Genomic DNA, 15,789 nt, shown 5'->3' on the forward strand with positions numbered 1-15,789 from the left:
AAAAATTCCCCTCTGGGTATTAAAAAAAATAAAGGGCATTTTTTAAAAACTTAAAAATGTTACACCTTCTCGGGCAATTTTGTAACCAATGACCTACAAATATTGCTACATTTAAAAAAAAGCTATTATGTTATCGTCAATAACTCTTTATCAATATGAAATAAAAAAAACAATACAACAAACAAAGATTTTAAAGAAAATTAAAATTGCCCCAGAAGGTGTAAAATGCCATTTATTTTTTTTAATACCCAGAGGGGAATTTTTATTTTATTTTTCTGGTGACCCTTGTGACCACCCCTATCATCCCCCTTCGTATTTACGTAACCTTTTGGGACACCATGTATACGTTAATCAATCATCAATGAATCAAGGCATGAGTTTACATAAAGGCCCTGTGGTGGCGCGCTAGCCTTGTGCTTAAATCTAATTCATCATCATCATCAGCTATACGTACCCAATGATGGGCTCCGGTCCCTCTAGGTTAGGTGACTAGGCTATAGTCAAGCCAGTGTTGGTTGAGTTCACACATATCTTTTTTAATGACTCCGCAGATATGTGCAAAGCATCATGATGTTTTCTTTCATTGTAGGAACGTCGGATAAGTAAATGGCGGGATTCAAACCCACGACCTTACACGCCGCTCTATCATAAACTTAATAGGAATTAAATTAAAAACTTAATGAGATAGTTTATAACAATATCTAACCGAAAAGGTTTAAAATTAAAAGTAAAAATCTAAAATAAGTAAAGTATAAAAATTTAACTAATATAATATATTTACTGTTTAAAATTGTACATTAAATCTTACTAATATTATGAATGCGAATATTTGAATGGATGGATGGATGGTATCTTCCAAACTTGATATAACCTGGATGGACACATAGGTTACTAATTAAGTTTTTATTTAAATTCTGCTCGGACGGGATCTTGGGTAAAAGCTAGTATAAAATTCGTACAGAAATATACATAAATTTTAACTTCAATAATTGGAATTAAAAGAGTTTTAAACGTTGTTTGTTTTACTTAATTGTAAGCAAACAATGGTTTTACAGCATTTAACTTTTCCTGCGATAAAACGCTGTTTCAAGTTAATCCTATTCGTTGTTTTGACAAAAAACATTATAACAAACTTAACTTGTTTATGAAACTTATTTATTTAAATGCAATTTAACAAACTGTCTAATTAAATAAAAAGTTACATAAAATTATATTTTTTTTTATATTATAAGGTGGCAAACGAGCGAGCGGCCACTTGAAATCGCTGAAATAGCGAAGTGACTGTCCATAGACATACGCAATTGCATATGCGCTGCTTACCTTTAATCGACGGAGAGGATGCACAGAAAGAAAATAATTTCCCTTCCATGGATCCTCTTATCCGGAAAGTCCACCTCCACATCCCATCCTTTCTTTTTTTTTAAATTTTACGCTGACAAAGTCGCGGGCGACTGTTTAACATAAATGTAATAAATTATTCAAACTTTCGTGAGACATTATACTAGACTGATATATTAAAACGGCTAAACACTCACGTATATACGTCCGGAGGCGGCACCGACTAGTTTCGAGCCCATCGGGGGCCCTCGAGTGAGCTGAGGGCCGCGTCCGCGAAATAATACCAGTACCACTCATCCTGCTGAAGGGCCCCCGATGGGCTCGAAACTAGTCGGTGCCGCCACCGGACTTATATACGTGAGTGTTTAGCCGTGTTTATATATCATTTTATAAATGTAATAACACCGTAACACAGGGGAAGACAGTTTATGATTTTTGTTGATTTTTTGATTGATGATTTGGTTACCTAACTTTATATAATAGTATTTAGATATGAAACTATTCCTTTTAAAGACATTTTAATTATGCGCAATTTCAACAGCGCAGTTCCGCTGTAAACAAATTAATGAGTTCAACTGCACAGAGTAAACAATTGTAGAGACAAAACCATCTCCGTTCCATTCATAATATGCTTAAGTGTACTGTGTAATGTCTTGTTTGAATTGAAAATTTTATTGTAATTTCATACCTAATAGTCTGTTATAGATAGCCGTAAATAAAAAGTTTTTATCTATAATAATATTATAAAGCGAAAGAGTTTGTTTGTTTGAACGCGTTAATCTCAGGAACTACTGGTCCGATTTGAAAAATTCTTTTTTTGTTGGATAGTCCATTTATAGGCGAAGGCTTTAGGCTATATAACATTACGCTGCGACTAATAGTTTTTTTAATTCCACGCGGACGGAGACGCGGGCGACAGCTAGTCTCTACCTATGTATACAATGTTATGTAGAATTCTACAATAAATTAAACGAAAAAAACGAGAACATTTATTTTTAATCTTTATCTTGTATTTTATATTTCTTTACGAAGCTATAAATCAAGAAAATATTGGATTTATAACTTTACGCGAGAGATGCGACATGAAGATATTAAAATGTCGCACAACAAAGGAAATATTCCATCTAAAGTTGTGCGATTCACGATACAACGATAATAGAAATGTGCTTTCGAAAAGATATTTCTTTATCCTGTACAATATTTCTAGCTTACCAATATTATAAACTAGCTGTCGCCCACGACTCTGTCCGATCGGAATTAAAAAAAAACCTAATAGCCTATGTGTTCTTCCCTACTATGTTCTACATATATACCAAATTTTAGCGATATCCGTTTAGCAGTTCTGGAGATACCTTCAAACAAACATTCTTCTAAACATTCGCATTTATAATATAAGTAAGATTTAGTAAGATAGTAAGATGTGAATGTATGGATGGATGTTTCTTAGAAGGTATCTACAGAAATGCTAAACAGATCTCGCTGAAATCTGGCATGCATGTAGAATGTAGTGAGGAAGAACACATAGGTTAATCGTTTACGTCATATAAAAATGACCTACGTTGTTTTCTGAGGTCAATATATTTGTATAAAACATTTCGTCATATAAAAACATTATGTTTCGAACGGAGATTATGAGCTCAGAAAGCGACAATGGTGTCTATTTTTAGGCATGAGACATAAGTCACTTACCGTGGGTTTCTGAGGCAAAATTTTCCATTGAAAACATATTGGTATCTCTGAACTGTCAAATATAATGACAGGAATGATATGTTTTCTATACATTTTGGTCTTTGAAACCCACGGTTATTGAATGAGAAACGTTATCTTTAAATAGAGAAGTTAGAAATGAAATAAAGTTCAACTTAAGTAGACGAGCTGTAGACGAAGATACGCGTAAATTACTGCCAAAGTTTCATAGTTCCTTCATAAGAAGTAAATAACTTTTCTTACTTAAAGAAAATTAATTTCGTAGTATAGTTTTAAGTTGAAGTTTCATTAATTATTCAAAAGATGGCGGTAGTGTGTTTTAAAAGTTAGCTGGAAAATACCAATCCAATTTGACTGTCCTTGTTGCTGTATTTTTCTCTCCTGTTTCTTCTTTTGTTTGTGCTTAAGATTATGTATGTGTGACTAGTGTCCCCGCAGAGGTGCTCGGAGCCTACACTTAGTTAGGATTGACTAAGTCATAGTCAACGCTAGCTAAGTGCGGGTTGATTTCACACATATCTTTAATTTTTTTCGCAGATATTTGCAGCATCACGATGTATTCCTTCACCGTAAGAACATCGGATAAATGTATATATGTAAATCGAAAAACACATTAGTACATGACGGGATTCGAACCCAAGATCGCAAGTTAAGTGCTTAACCTTTGAGCCACCTGGATTAATTTACTGGAAATTGCTCTTACTTTGGTTTATATGTACATTATGTAATTTTTCTATTTAATACGCTTTTGGTTTTCTTCTTAATTTTGACTAAAACAGAAAATGTATGTATGAATTTTGTACATTTCCACGTAAGAAGTGTGAAATACGAGTTACGAGTTATCAGCGCACAGACTATCTACAACGACTTCTTTACTTCGGAAAATCTTTTCAAACAACTTACAAAGTTATAATAACTTATAGGAGATAGTGTCAAGTCGGAAAGTTTTAAAACCCGATGCTATTTAGCGGTGAAAATATATATTCTACTTAAAACGTTTTATATTAAAAGTCTACAGATGTACTATTATATCACTATACTAGCTGTTGCCTGCGGCTTTGTCCGCGCGAAATTAAAACAACTTAATAATAATAGCGAACTCTTATGTCGGTAAACAAGGTTCAGGCTAAGCGCCATCTGCGCTCGGCCACTTCAACCCGGTGAAGCTGTAAATACCTCTTCAAGGCTGAGACTAATCAGTCACAAAAAAAAACTTGTGTCGGAGATTAAGACCCACTTTGGGATGCTGTGCCAACGTTGTAAGACAACCGTGCGGTTTGCGCAAAACTTTCTGCCTCGCCAAGCAGCGTTGTGGAATGGTCTGTCCTCGGCAGTATTTCCAAACCGCTACGACTTAGGGTCCTTCAAGAAGCGAGCTTATCACTATCTCAAAGGCCGGTAACGCATCTGCGGTTTCTCTGGTATTGCTGATGTCCATGGGCGTCGTTGAACACCTCGGTGTTCCCGCTGTTCGTTTGCCCCTTCTGTTATAAAAAATCTAATTAGTGCTGTTATTTCAGTCTATGTGCCAAATTTCATAAAGATTCAAAGAGCTGTACTTAAGATACCTTCTAACAAACATCCATGTAAATTTCGGATTTCGAAAAACAACTGAACTTTTCAAACTTATTTTTTTTTTTCATTTTTATAGAAATAATATAGAACAATAGGTTTATTTATACATGTAAATAACAATGTAAACCCTAGAGAGAGATTTGTAACAATAAAACGGTTGAAACTCACAAAGCCTTTGGGAAGGCTTTAGCGAACGCCTAGGCTTTACGTTTTACAATGTTACACGTCCATTGAATTTTATGTTCCGGAATAAATTGTATTGTACCAATAAATAAGAGATGGAATGAAAACTATTAATATTATAATCTCGATGTTTGGTATAGATGTAGAACACAGTATTTTTTAATATATAATAAAGTGGCAAACAAGCAAGCGGCAACCTGAAATCGCTGAAATAGCGAAGTGACTGTTGCCCATAGACATACGCAATTGCATATGCGTTGCCTACTATATCGACGGAGGAGAGGATGCACGGAAAGAAAATATTTTCCCTTCCCATGCATCCTCTCATCCGGAAAGTCCACTTCCACTTCCCATCCTTTCCTTATAAGAAAAAGGGTGGGAAGAGAAAGAGGACTAAATTAGGCCTTCTGGGCGCACACTCATCAGACGAAACGCGGAATTGCTACCACTTGAGTGTCTTCTGTGTGGTCGTGGTATTTCACCGGGCGAGCCGGGACTATTCGCTATGTAATATTGTTGCAGTTTGCAGTTCAAAACATAAGTTCTCGTCGCAATTGTTTGTACACATTGCACAAAGTTGAGATAGATGTGTTTGTGTGTAGTTACAGTAGTGCAACGAAGCAAATATTGTAACAGCTGCAATACACAACGTATAAAATAACTAGCCATCGACCGCGACTCCGTCCGCACGAAATTAAAATTTAATTGGTAACGTATGTGTTCTTCCAGACTATATCAAAATTTTATCGAGGTCCGTTCAGCCGTTTAGAGATACCTAGCAAACATCCATCCACGCAACTAAACGTACACGTTATGTTTATTAGAACGTATCTCCGAAAAGGCTGAACGGATCCTGCTGAAATTTGGCATATATATAGAAGATAGTCTGGAAGAATACATAGGCTAATTAAGGTTTTTTAAATCCGTGCGGACGAAGTCGTGGGATACATCTAGTGAACATATAAATATTGTTCGACCAGATAACGCGGTTGTCAACTTAAGTTGCCACGAAGTAGCCGTCCAAGTTAGTTCTCAACTTTAATTAGTAATAGTCTGCTCGTTGACACGAGAATCTGGAACTGCTCAAGTTACTTGCAAACTTTACAACTTGACAGTTCTGTGCAGCGAATTATGTAACTTGAGTACTGAGGTCTAGGTGCTTACTAAAGTTAATAAATAAATATTATTATGGATTAAATTATATAATATGTTACTATAGTGTGTCTATTTAAGATAGATTAGTTTGACAACTGACGCCTATAAAATATAGAATTAATTTTGTATGAGGATTAATGTTGTACTTAATGGACGGTTGTCATAGTGTCGGGCCGTCGCGCACAACGAATAATTGTGAACTATCGAAAAACGGACTTGTGATAAAAATTAATCGAACAAATGGGTACTATAAGGTATTTTACAACTTTTTTGAATTTATTACAGTTATTTGGCTATCGTACAATAAATAAAAAAACTTTTTTGTACGTCAATATCGTAATTTTTAGTTTAATGTCTTATTTCTTTATGTCCTTGTGAAGGATAAAGAAACAATTTTATTTATATTTTAATTCGAAATCGATAATCACGAAGTATTCGATTGCAAATTCTATTAGAACAATTATCGAAAATCGAAAGAATTCTTAATCGATTTTACTCTACACATATCTAGTGAATTGTCAGTTGTATCTTAAATTATCTGTCGCCCGCGACTCCGTCCGCGTGGTTATGTATAAAAACTTAATTAGTGTAGCCCACCCATCCATCCATCCACATCACATCCATCTAATCATTCGCATTTATAATATTACTAAGTTAAATAAAAAGCAGCTCTTCAAGGCATAAATTCGAAAAAAATAATAGTATCCTATGTCTGTCTCCTGGCTCTAAGCTACCTCTTCACCAATTTTCAGGCGTATTGGTAAAGCCGTTCTTGAGTTATAAATAGTGTAACTAACACGACTTTCTTTTATATATATAGATAAACACACTATGAGGGCTGAAGCATTTTTCATTACGCTCGTTTAGTTTTAAATAACAAAGTTTGATTTTTAAAAGAAAGACTTTAATAGATGTAATGTAACTGAAAAAAGTTTAGCAAAATTTTGAAATTTTTTTTTCAATCATAACAGTTGTGTTATCATCACGTAACCCATAAGGATAACAAAAGATAACGGCTTTCTACTACTCACAAATGCAAGACGGATCTGTTTCTAAAACAATGTGTTAATATATTTTTTTGTGTTCCAAACAATGTTACATTTGTGTTACAACTCCCGAGGGACGTGTTACATTTTACTGTCGCATAAACAACTGTCCATTACGTAATTAAATTATACGTGTCTATTTTACTTTATTCGTTGTTTATTTAGCCTACTTTATTTACTTACTAGCTGTTGCCCGCGACAACGTCCGGGCGGAATTAGAAAAGAATTTTAAAAGTAGCCTATGTGTTCTTCCAGACTATGTTCTACATCTATGCCAAATTTCAGCAAGATACATACAGCCGTTCTGTTAATAAACATCCATCCATCCAAATATTCGCATTTATAATATTAGGAAGATAGTCTTTATAAAATACGAGTATTTGTGAGCAACGAACGATATTGTTTTAAGCATGAAAAAAACATTCAAACTTTTTAATTTTTGTCAGAAAAAAAGCTAATAAATTCATTGTTATAATTCAAATAAATGTTGAATGTTCCCCGGTGGCCATTTTGTAATGTTACCGTCTAATTTATCTTTTCATTTCGCGCTCCAGCGATCTCCAAACTCCATTGTTACAATGACAGTTTTGTTGTTTTATGAAATGTTTTCAATAATCCTAAATGACTGTTTAATAATTTTATTTTTAATAAATATATCATCTGTATTTTTCCTTACTGTTAGCTCGTATACTATTCCATTCTTTTATCAACTGAATTCACTCCCTTCTTAAGGATAACAGGGTCAGTTTTAACTTCTCCGGCGCCGTGGGCGACATTTTTGCGGCGCCTGATTCTTTTTTGTGCGTCTCAGATGGCGCCCCCTTGTGCTCGGCGCCGTAGACTGTCGCCCCAGTTAACTCTGCTATTGGATATTCTCTTTCATATAATCCATCCATATCTTTACTATGATACATTTATACGCTGTACTAAATATTACGTTTAAAGTTTTGAGCTTTTGCTAATCTATTTGTTTATACTTACGGTGCAATTTTAACGCCATATATTTTGTTTCCAGATCGTGAATGCCCTGAACTGGAGCAGCCAGAAATTGGAAAAGTTGTCGTGTCTGGTCGTCTGTTTGGCAACAAGTTAGTAATTATTAAAACATCACTTTGATAATACGAAACATCCTGTAGAACGAAATAATTTTATATTATGTCTATTTCTTATTTCTTTCTATTTATTAATTAAAAAAGCCATTTACCAACTACATTTATTTATTTCGATTACAATCTTATATAACGTTTGTTATATACCAGGGCTACATACTCCTGCCCGCACGGGTACCACGTGGTGGGACTGCAGAGCCGCAGTTGCCAGGCGGACGGCAAGTGGGCCGGACAGCCGCCCGCATGCAAGGAGAATAGTAAGATATAACCAAACATAAGCTAGGATTAACCCTCGAAATGTACAATGTAACTTGGTAAAAAGAGATTTTTAAATGCAACCAAGCTAAATGAATGAGTGGCTGAAATAACACCAACCAAATTAAACGCGCACTTTCTAAAGTAAACTACTACTACTAAACTGGAAGCTTGTGTTTATTTACATATCACATATTGACTGATTTCTGTTTAAACCCTCCACAGTCTACTGCCTCCAGCCTCCCACCATCGAGCACGCGCGTCACTCAGCATTACCAGAGCAGGCGACTTTTGACCTTGACGCCACAGTTCAATACAACTGCCATACTGGTTACGTCACCAACGGCTTCCCACGCGCTAAATGCCTCGCTATTGACGGCCAGGCGTCCTGGTATGGACCTGACATCAGCTGCGAACGTAAGTTATGATTTTTTTTATAAGGGGGCAAACTATCAGCGTGTACACCGGGGTCAGCAATATCAGACAAACCTCACACGCGTTGCCAGCTTTTGAGAAAATGATACGCTCGCTTCTTGAAGTTTACAATAACCAAACAAACAGTTGAAAAGCTCGCATTCGACAAATAAATTCCAAGTTTTGTCTGATGAGTGTGGGCACCGTGGTCCATTCTGGACCTCTTGACCTTCCCACTTTCATCAAATAAAGGAAGGATAGGAACGGGAAGTTGATTTAGCAGAGGAGGGATGATATAGTTAAAGGAATCTTTTTCTAGACCTACTATCTACGTTTAAAGTACAAAATAAGTGTAATTTGAAAACAATCTATTGACCAATTTGTTTTCACAGCTCGTTCCTGCGGTGAACCAGGCGACGTGCCTCACGGATGGGTGACCGCTGACTGCCATACATTCGGCTGCCGAGCTGTCGTCCAGTGCGGACAGGGCTTCGAATTAGTCGGCAAGGCGGAGCGCTACTGTCAGGCTGATGGCGCATGGGCACCTAAAGAATTACCAACATGTGTCCGTAAGTACAGATATACAACGCATATAATATTTGTATGTTAATGATGAGTCTGATGACTGTATTATGCTACTAAATTAAAAAAGACAGAACTTACAGTCAAAGATATCTTATAGTTACTGCCTCTAAATTTATTGAAATGAAATGTTATGAAAACAACGCGAACAACGAAAGTAATCGATGTGAAATTAAAAGAACTAGTAAATGGTTTAAAAACTACTATATTTTGGATAAAATATGATGTATAAAAATCATTGGAAGGAGATGGGCGTTGAGTATTTCGCGTTAATAAAACGAAACGGTTAATTACCTTTTTTCAATTAATCGTAAAACTAGTTTATTTTTTTAACATCATAAATTAAATAAGCAAAGATATGAAGAATGGAAGAAAAGACGAAAAATAATTTTCTATGCAAAACTTTGAATTCAATTGTTTAAATGAAAAACAGCCAACGATTGAATCGTTGAAGCAACCATTTGTTCCTACCTTGCTGAATCCATCCCTAATTGGAAGTAATGATTTTTATAGAAACACCAGTAGCCTAATGGTTAAGGGTACGGATTTCCGTTCACTTGGTTGAAAGTTCGAATCTCGCCATTTGACTATTGTCGTAAACCATATGCTATCATAAGCGTAGAACTTAGTTAAAATGGTACAAGAAATATTAGTAAATTAACAAAATAATGTGCTATTTTTTTTTAAATATGGACCTTTAAAGCCTTAACTCGAATCCAAACTATTAGTCATCATCGTCAGCTCATACGTCCCAACTAAGAGGCTCGGAACCTACCCTGTTTGGGGGTGACTAGGCCTAGACTAGACTAGGCATATAGTCAGGCAAACTATTGAATGAATTAGATGATATATCACAGACTCATCATTATAATTTTCTTATTCTGATTATGCGTATTCGTGGCGTTGCTTCGTGACAATGTAGTTGCCAGATTTCAATGGCGTTATTAATTTTATGGAATGTTGCATGGTTTTCCAGTTGTCGTGGATTAAATGTATAAATGTTATCAGGATAGTGGCATGACGCTTGATATTTTACAAATTATCATGGCTATCATTAAGTGCAATACCATTGTCATGATGCAATTTGTCTATAGGATCTCCCACTGCATTCAAATCTTTATTAACCGTGGGTATCTGACATTAAAATCTCTTTATAAAACTTGGATGACGATATATACAGAGATTTTAGTCTTAGAAACCTGATTAATTTCTTTTGTTTTATTTCTAACTTATCGATTTAATTCTTCTTTATTTAAATATTTCTTTTTTAACTTTGTGGTATTTTTATTTATTTGATTTACTAATGTTTTCTTTATAAAGTGGGATATCCAATGAAAAAGTCATTTTTTTATTATAAAATTTTTTAAAACATCTTTTTTCTCCTTTCCTGCTGCTGTACAGAAGGAGGAGAGAAGGGGACAGTTTGAATAGATTACGTTACGTAGTGTGTTTAAACTTGTTACTAATAATCCATAGAATTGTTGTTTTATTGAAATTCTATTAATTAGTCCTTCGAATCCTGTGAATTTCTTGGAAATTAATAAATTTATCCATGGCCATGGTAAAATTTGAACATGTTAAAAAAACTAATAACTGCCTATAGCTTAAATTATGTAGATGTTAACGTAGTTAAAGCTTCGATATAAAGCGAGCAAAGATTCATTGTAATAAACTTCTTAAATCTACATTGTATTGTGCCGTAGTAAAATAAAGGTAAACAATAAATTATTGTTTCATTTACTTTGCATGAATGTATTGCTTATTTGCATGTTATTACCCAAAATCTAAAAACATAACCTACAAATTTATAAATAATAAAGCTTATTAACAACAGCGCCATCTATTGTAATTTGAGCTACTTTAAAGCGACATGTGTCGCCATCTAGTGGTCACGCAGGTGCAATGCCCGCCGCCTGAGGCGCCTCGTCATGGGAAAGCGGTGTATACATCGTGCGCATACAACTCTGTGGTGTCGTATGAATGCAAATACGGCTATAGACTGGTAGGAGACGCGACAAGACGCTGCGGAGCTGACAAGAAGTGGTCAGGAGCACAACCTATGTGTAAAGGTGGGTTAACACTGACTTTATAAAGCTATCTGCTGTGAACTAACACTTCCTACAAAACTAGAACATTTTGGAACTAAGCTTGAACTCTTAAAGTCAGTTATGCTCAGTTATTCTTCTACTTCCGGAAAAAGCGACGGTCAATTTTAATGACAAGTTGAGCATAATTTCTGTTCTAATGTTCATTCAATAAGCGAATCATCTATCCCTTTTGTTTAAGAAATTAACTGCGGTCATCCCGGTCTTCTCTGGAATGGTTGGCTGGAGAACATATCCTCTGGGACGGGACTAGGAGCATCTATTATCTTCAGATGTCAGGACGGCATGCGGATGGAGGGGAACGGATCAGCTATCTGCCAGAGTGATGGAACTTGGAGTCATCCTCTACCTAAATGCTTGGGTAAATATCTAAAAAATCTGGCAATCTAGTCGATAACATCCATAAAATATATAAGAAGTTGATGTAGGTATTTCCAAGGGTCAACAAAGACCGATGTTTCCTACATCCAGCCATGAAAATGCCTCGCAATTAATAATTACTAATATATTTTAGCTCCCTGCGTCGTTCCTCATGTATCTCAAGGCAGAGTTGTACGATTAGAGAACAGAACAGAAGACAACACAACGCAGGAGGTCACCCAGATTGTCGGCAGTTCGACAATGGTGCAACACGGTTTGTTAGAAGTTGTCAGAAGTTTCGTACAGTCCACCAATAGATGGCGTGATTCTTATTTTGATCATATTTTTTTTTTCTTTCAGGTGAAGTAATTTTAGTGGATTGTGAACAAAATTATGAATTTCCATCTAATAATGTAGCAGTTAATTGCAATAATGGAACTTGGACGCATATACCAAGATGTCAGCCTGCAAGGTATGGTCACACGTTGCATAATAAACCTAAAAGGAATATTTAAAAGTAAATTTAAAGTTAGACTTAACAGTGGTAGAACCCGCTTTAACATCTTCGCACGAATTGTCCCGGCTCGCCCGGTGAAATACCACGACCACACAGAAGACAGGCGTCAAGTGGAAGCTATTCCGCGTTTCGTCTGATGAGTGTGCGTCCCGGAGGCCTAATTTAGTCCTCTTTCCCTTCCCACTCGTTTTTTTTTTAAAGGAAATGATGGGAAGTGGAAGTTGACTTTCCGGATGTGAGGATGCATGGAAAGGGAAAATATTTTCTTTCTGTGCATCCTCTCCTCCGTCGATTGAAGGTAGGCAACGCATGTGCAGTTGCGTATGCCTATGGGCAACGGTCGCTACGCTATTTCAGCGATTTCGGGTGACCGCTCGCTCGTTTGCCACCTTATGATATAAAAAAAAAGACTTATTGTCCGGAATTGTAAAGAACACACATAGAAAACGAAGTCAAGAGAAAAATAATACAGCATAGATTTGTGAAAATGTAAAAACAAAACCTTTCGAAGAAAAAAAAATCTTCAAAATCGGAGCACCAGGAGCGGAGTTACACGGTAACACGCATAAAAAATAACATAAAGAACAATTGATAACCTTTTTGAAGTCGGCTAATAAGAGCCAATTCCGCGTCTGCAGGGACGGGGCCTACACACGCTGGTTTTCAGTTGGCTCCATTACGTTCATCAGAATCTTAGTAATATTATAAATGCGAATGTTTGGATGGATGTTTGTTTAAAGGTATTCAACGGAATTCGCTGAAATTCGCATTTACGTAGAACGGAGTTTTGAAGAACACATAGGCTACTAATTAAGTTTTTTTTTTTTAATACCGCTTGATCGGCGTCAAGGCGACAGCTAGTAACATAAAAATGGAAGGAATAATCCATCCTAGTATGACTTACATGTGTTTTTTTTAATACCAGATGTAAGAAAATGCCAAAATTTCCAAGGAACGGAATGGTGATAGCTCCGAAAACAGAGCACGGAATGAAAGCAAGGTTTCGATGTAAGGACGGCTTTGAGCTTAAAGGAAATCCTATAGTTGTTTGTTCTTTTGGCAATTGGAGCGGAGAGATGCCGAAATGCGAGGAAGGTATAAGCTTAGATATTCAGGATTAATACATAAAAAACCATCTCATTGTGTCTATTTAAGATAGATTAGTTTGGTAATTTAGTTGACAATTCACTAGATATGGGTTGAGTAAAATCGGTTAAGAAATTATCGATTTTCGATAATTGTTCTAATAGAATTTGCAATCGAAAATTTCGTGATTATCGATTTTGAATTACAATATAAATAATTTATTTCTTTCTATTCCTACTTTATGCTTCACAACGATATAAATAAAGAAGTCATTAAACTAAAAATTGCGGTATTGACGTACAAAAATAAATTTATAATAAATTGTCCGATACATTGGTTAATGACTAACGAAATTATAGTACCCATTTGTTCGATTAATTTTATCACAAGTCCGTTTCTCGATACTTCACAATTATTCGTTGTGCGCGACGGCCCGACACTATGACAACCGTCCATTAAGTACAACATTAATCCTCATACAAAATTTATTCTATATTTTATAGGCGTCAGTTATCAAACTAATCTATCTTAAACACACTATAGCCTAGAAATTATCAAAACAATACCATTTTCTTTATTTCAGTATTTTGTCCATTCCCTGGATACATAGAAAATGGGAAAGTGTTCCTAGTGGGCAACATGGGGTTGTATGATTACAGACCGTATGTTAAAAAGGTAAGGATCAAAATTGAGTCTTGGTATCATTGTTATACGTCATAAATTTGATTGATGAATTGTTAATAGGTGGTGAACAATAAGCAAATCATGTACGAATGTGAGAAAGGCTACGTATTATCTGAAGGTCCGCCGGGCGCGACTTGTATCGGCGGTCACTGGAGTCCAAGAGAATTACCAAAGTATGTATAAAGTTTACACTAACATAGAGCTTCGGTCACTCAAGGGTTAAACACTTGACTAGTAATCTGCAGGTCGTGGGTTCGAATCCCGCCATGAATCCATAGTGTTCTTACGGTGAAGGAAAACATCGTTACGCAGACTCCATATATCTGCGAAGAAATTCTTATATCTGAAGTCAACCCTGATTTAGGTTAGGTGGAACCCCTCAGTAGGGATGTATAGTGAGCTGATGATGATGAACATTGCTTTACCATTGTACTAAGTTAGCACTCATAACGAAATGATTATTTTAGATTTATAAAAATTATACTGTTACAGATGTACTTTGTACCAACATCCACGAATCCGATGGAGTCGTCGACGTAGATCAATAACAGAACCAGAAATACGACACAGAAGATCTACTTATTTACGACAATATTACAACAATCTTCGTCGTCAAACTGATCCTAATCAAGAGTACGTCAATCAATTATATAATAAATACAATGATGATACACAAAAACCAACTTTAAGACATGCAAATTTTAAAATAATGAAGAAATTGGATCTTAATGTTGAAGAAGATGATATGATCGGATCTGATGTTGAAAATGATGAAGAAAATTTCCCAACAGCAGTTTACACTGTTTACAATGTACATGGTGAACCAATAGGACACAGATTATATTCCTATCAACCTGTATATGAACCAGAAGATGATGACGTTGTTCATCACGAAGATGTATCTGAATATGAAGATTCTGGTGAATTCGATGATGAATCATCACATATCACAATCCTTAAAGGAGGATTATTCCCGGATCACGAGTTAGCAACAAAAGAAGACATGACAAGCAATATTAATACTTTAAAACACCAGTATTTTGATAGATATGTAGATAAACGACACAAAAGATTTTCAAATCAAAATAATACGGATGAAATCAAAAAAGAATTAGATATAGATTTACAAAGTTCTGAAACCAGTGTACAAACGATTGTTAAAAATAAAACATCAAGATATAAACGTAATATTAATGTAGAAGAAATAGAAAGAGAAATATTCACTGTTAGTCCAATAGCTAAAACATCAGGCATATATCATGAAGTGACAGATATTTTAAAAGTATTACCACTCAAACAAAATGAAACATCAAATGAAGAAGACAATAAAATGTCCGTCATACCTTTACAAAACAATCGAACTAATTCCACAGATGTAAGCAATATATTTGAAAGACGCGACAAAAGAACTAGCAGAAAAACAGACAGACTAAATCAAACTACTGCAAGTGTACCAAAAACGTAGGTTATTATTTTTGTAACAATTAAAATTCATTTAAACCAAATACAAGATAGATAAAGTTTTATATCAAATTATTCAAACTTTCCTGAGACATTATACTAAACTGATATATAAAATCGGCTAAACACTCACGTATATTCGTCCGGCGGCGGCACCGAATAGTTTCGAGCCCATCGGGGGCCCTTCATCAGGATGAGTACCAGTCCCATTC

At 35.5% G+C, this 15,789-nt stretch overlaps 1 protein-coding gene across 4 annotated transcripts in view; it reads left to right on the top strand.

The window, feature by feature from the left end:
• Positions 1-15,789, top strand: part of Hasp (Hig-anchoring scaffold protein) — a 64,896-nt gene that overhangs the window by 39,952 nt on the left and 9,155 nt on the right. For all 4 annotated transcript variants that reach the window (XM_013310321.1, XM_013310323.1, XM_013310322.1 and 1 more), the window contains exons 4-15: positions 8,020-8,092; positions 8,264-8,370; positions 8,594-8,785; positions 9,175-9,351; positions 11,251-11,433; positions 11,651-11,830; positions 11,984-12,103; positions 12,190-12,301; positions 13,272-13,441; positions 14,016-14,107; positions 14,177-14,289; positions 14,609-15,577. In XM_013310321.1, the coding sequence (XP_013165775.1) occupies positions 8,020-8,092; positions 8,264-8,370; positions 8,594-8,785; positions 9,175-9,351; positions 11,251-11,433; positions 11,651-11,830; positions 11,984-12,103; positions 12,190-12,301; positions 13,272-13,441; positions 14,016-14,107; positions 14,177-14,289; positions 14,609-15,577 (2,488 nt within the window). The remainder of the gene's footprint in view (positions 1-8,019; positions 8,093-8,263; positions 8,371-8,593; positions 8,786-9,174; positions 9,352-11,250; positions 11,434-11,650; positions 11,831-11,983; positions 12,104-12,189; positions 12,302-13,271; positions 13,442-14,015; positions 14,108-14,176; positions 14,290-14,608; positions 15,578-15,789) is intronic.

The sequence above is a fragment of the Papilio xuthus genome, unplaced genomic scaffold, assembly GCF_000836235.2.
Source record: "Papilio xuthus unplaced genomic scaffold, Pxut_1.1 DF827756.1, whole genome shotgun sequence".
NCBI lineage: Eukaryota > Metazoa > Arthropoda > Insecta > Lepidoptera > Papilionidae > Papilio > Papilio xuthus.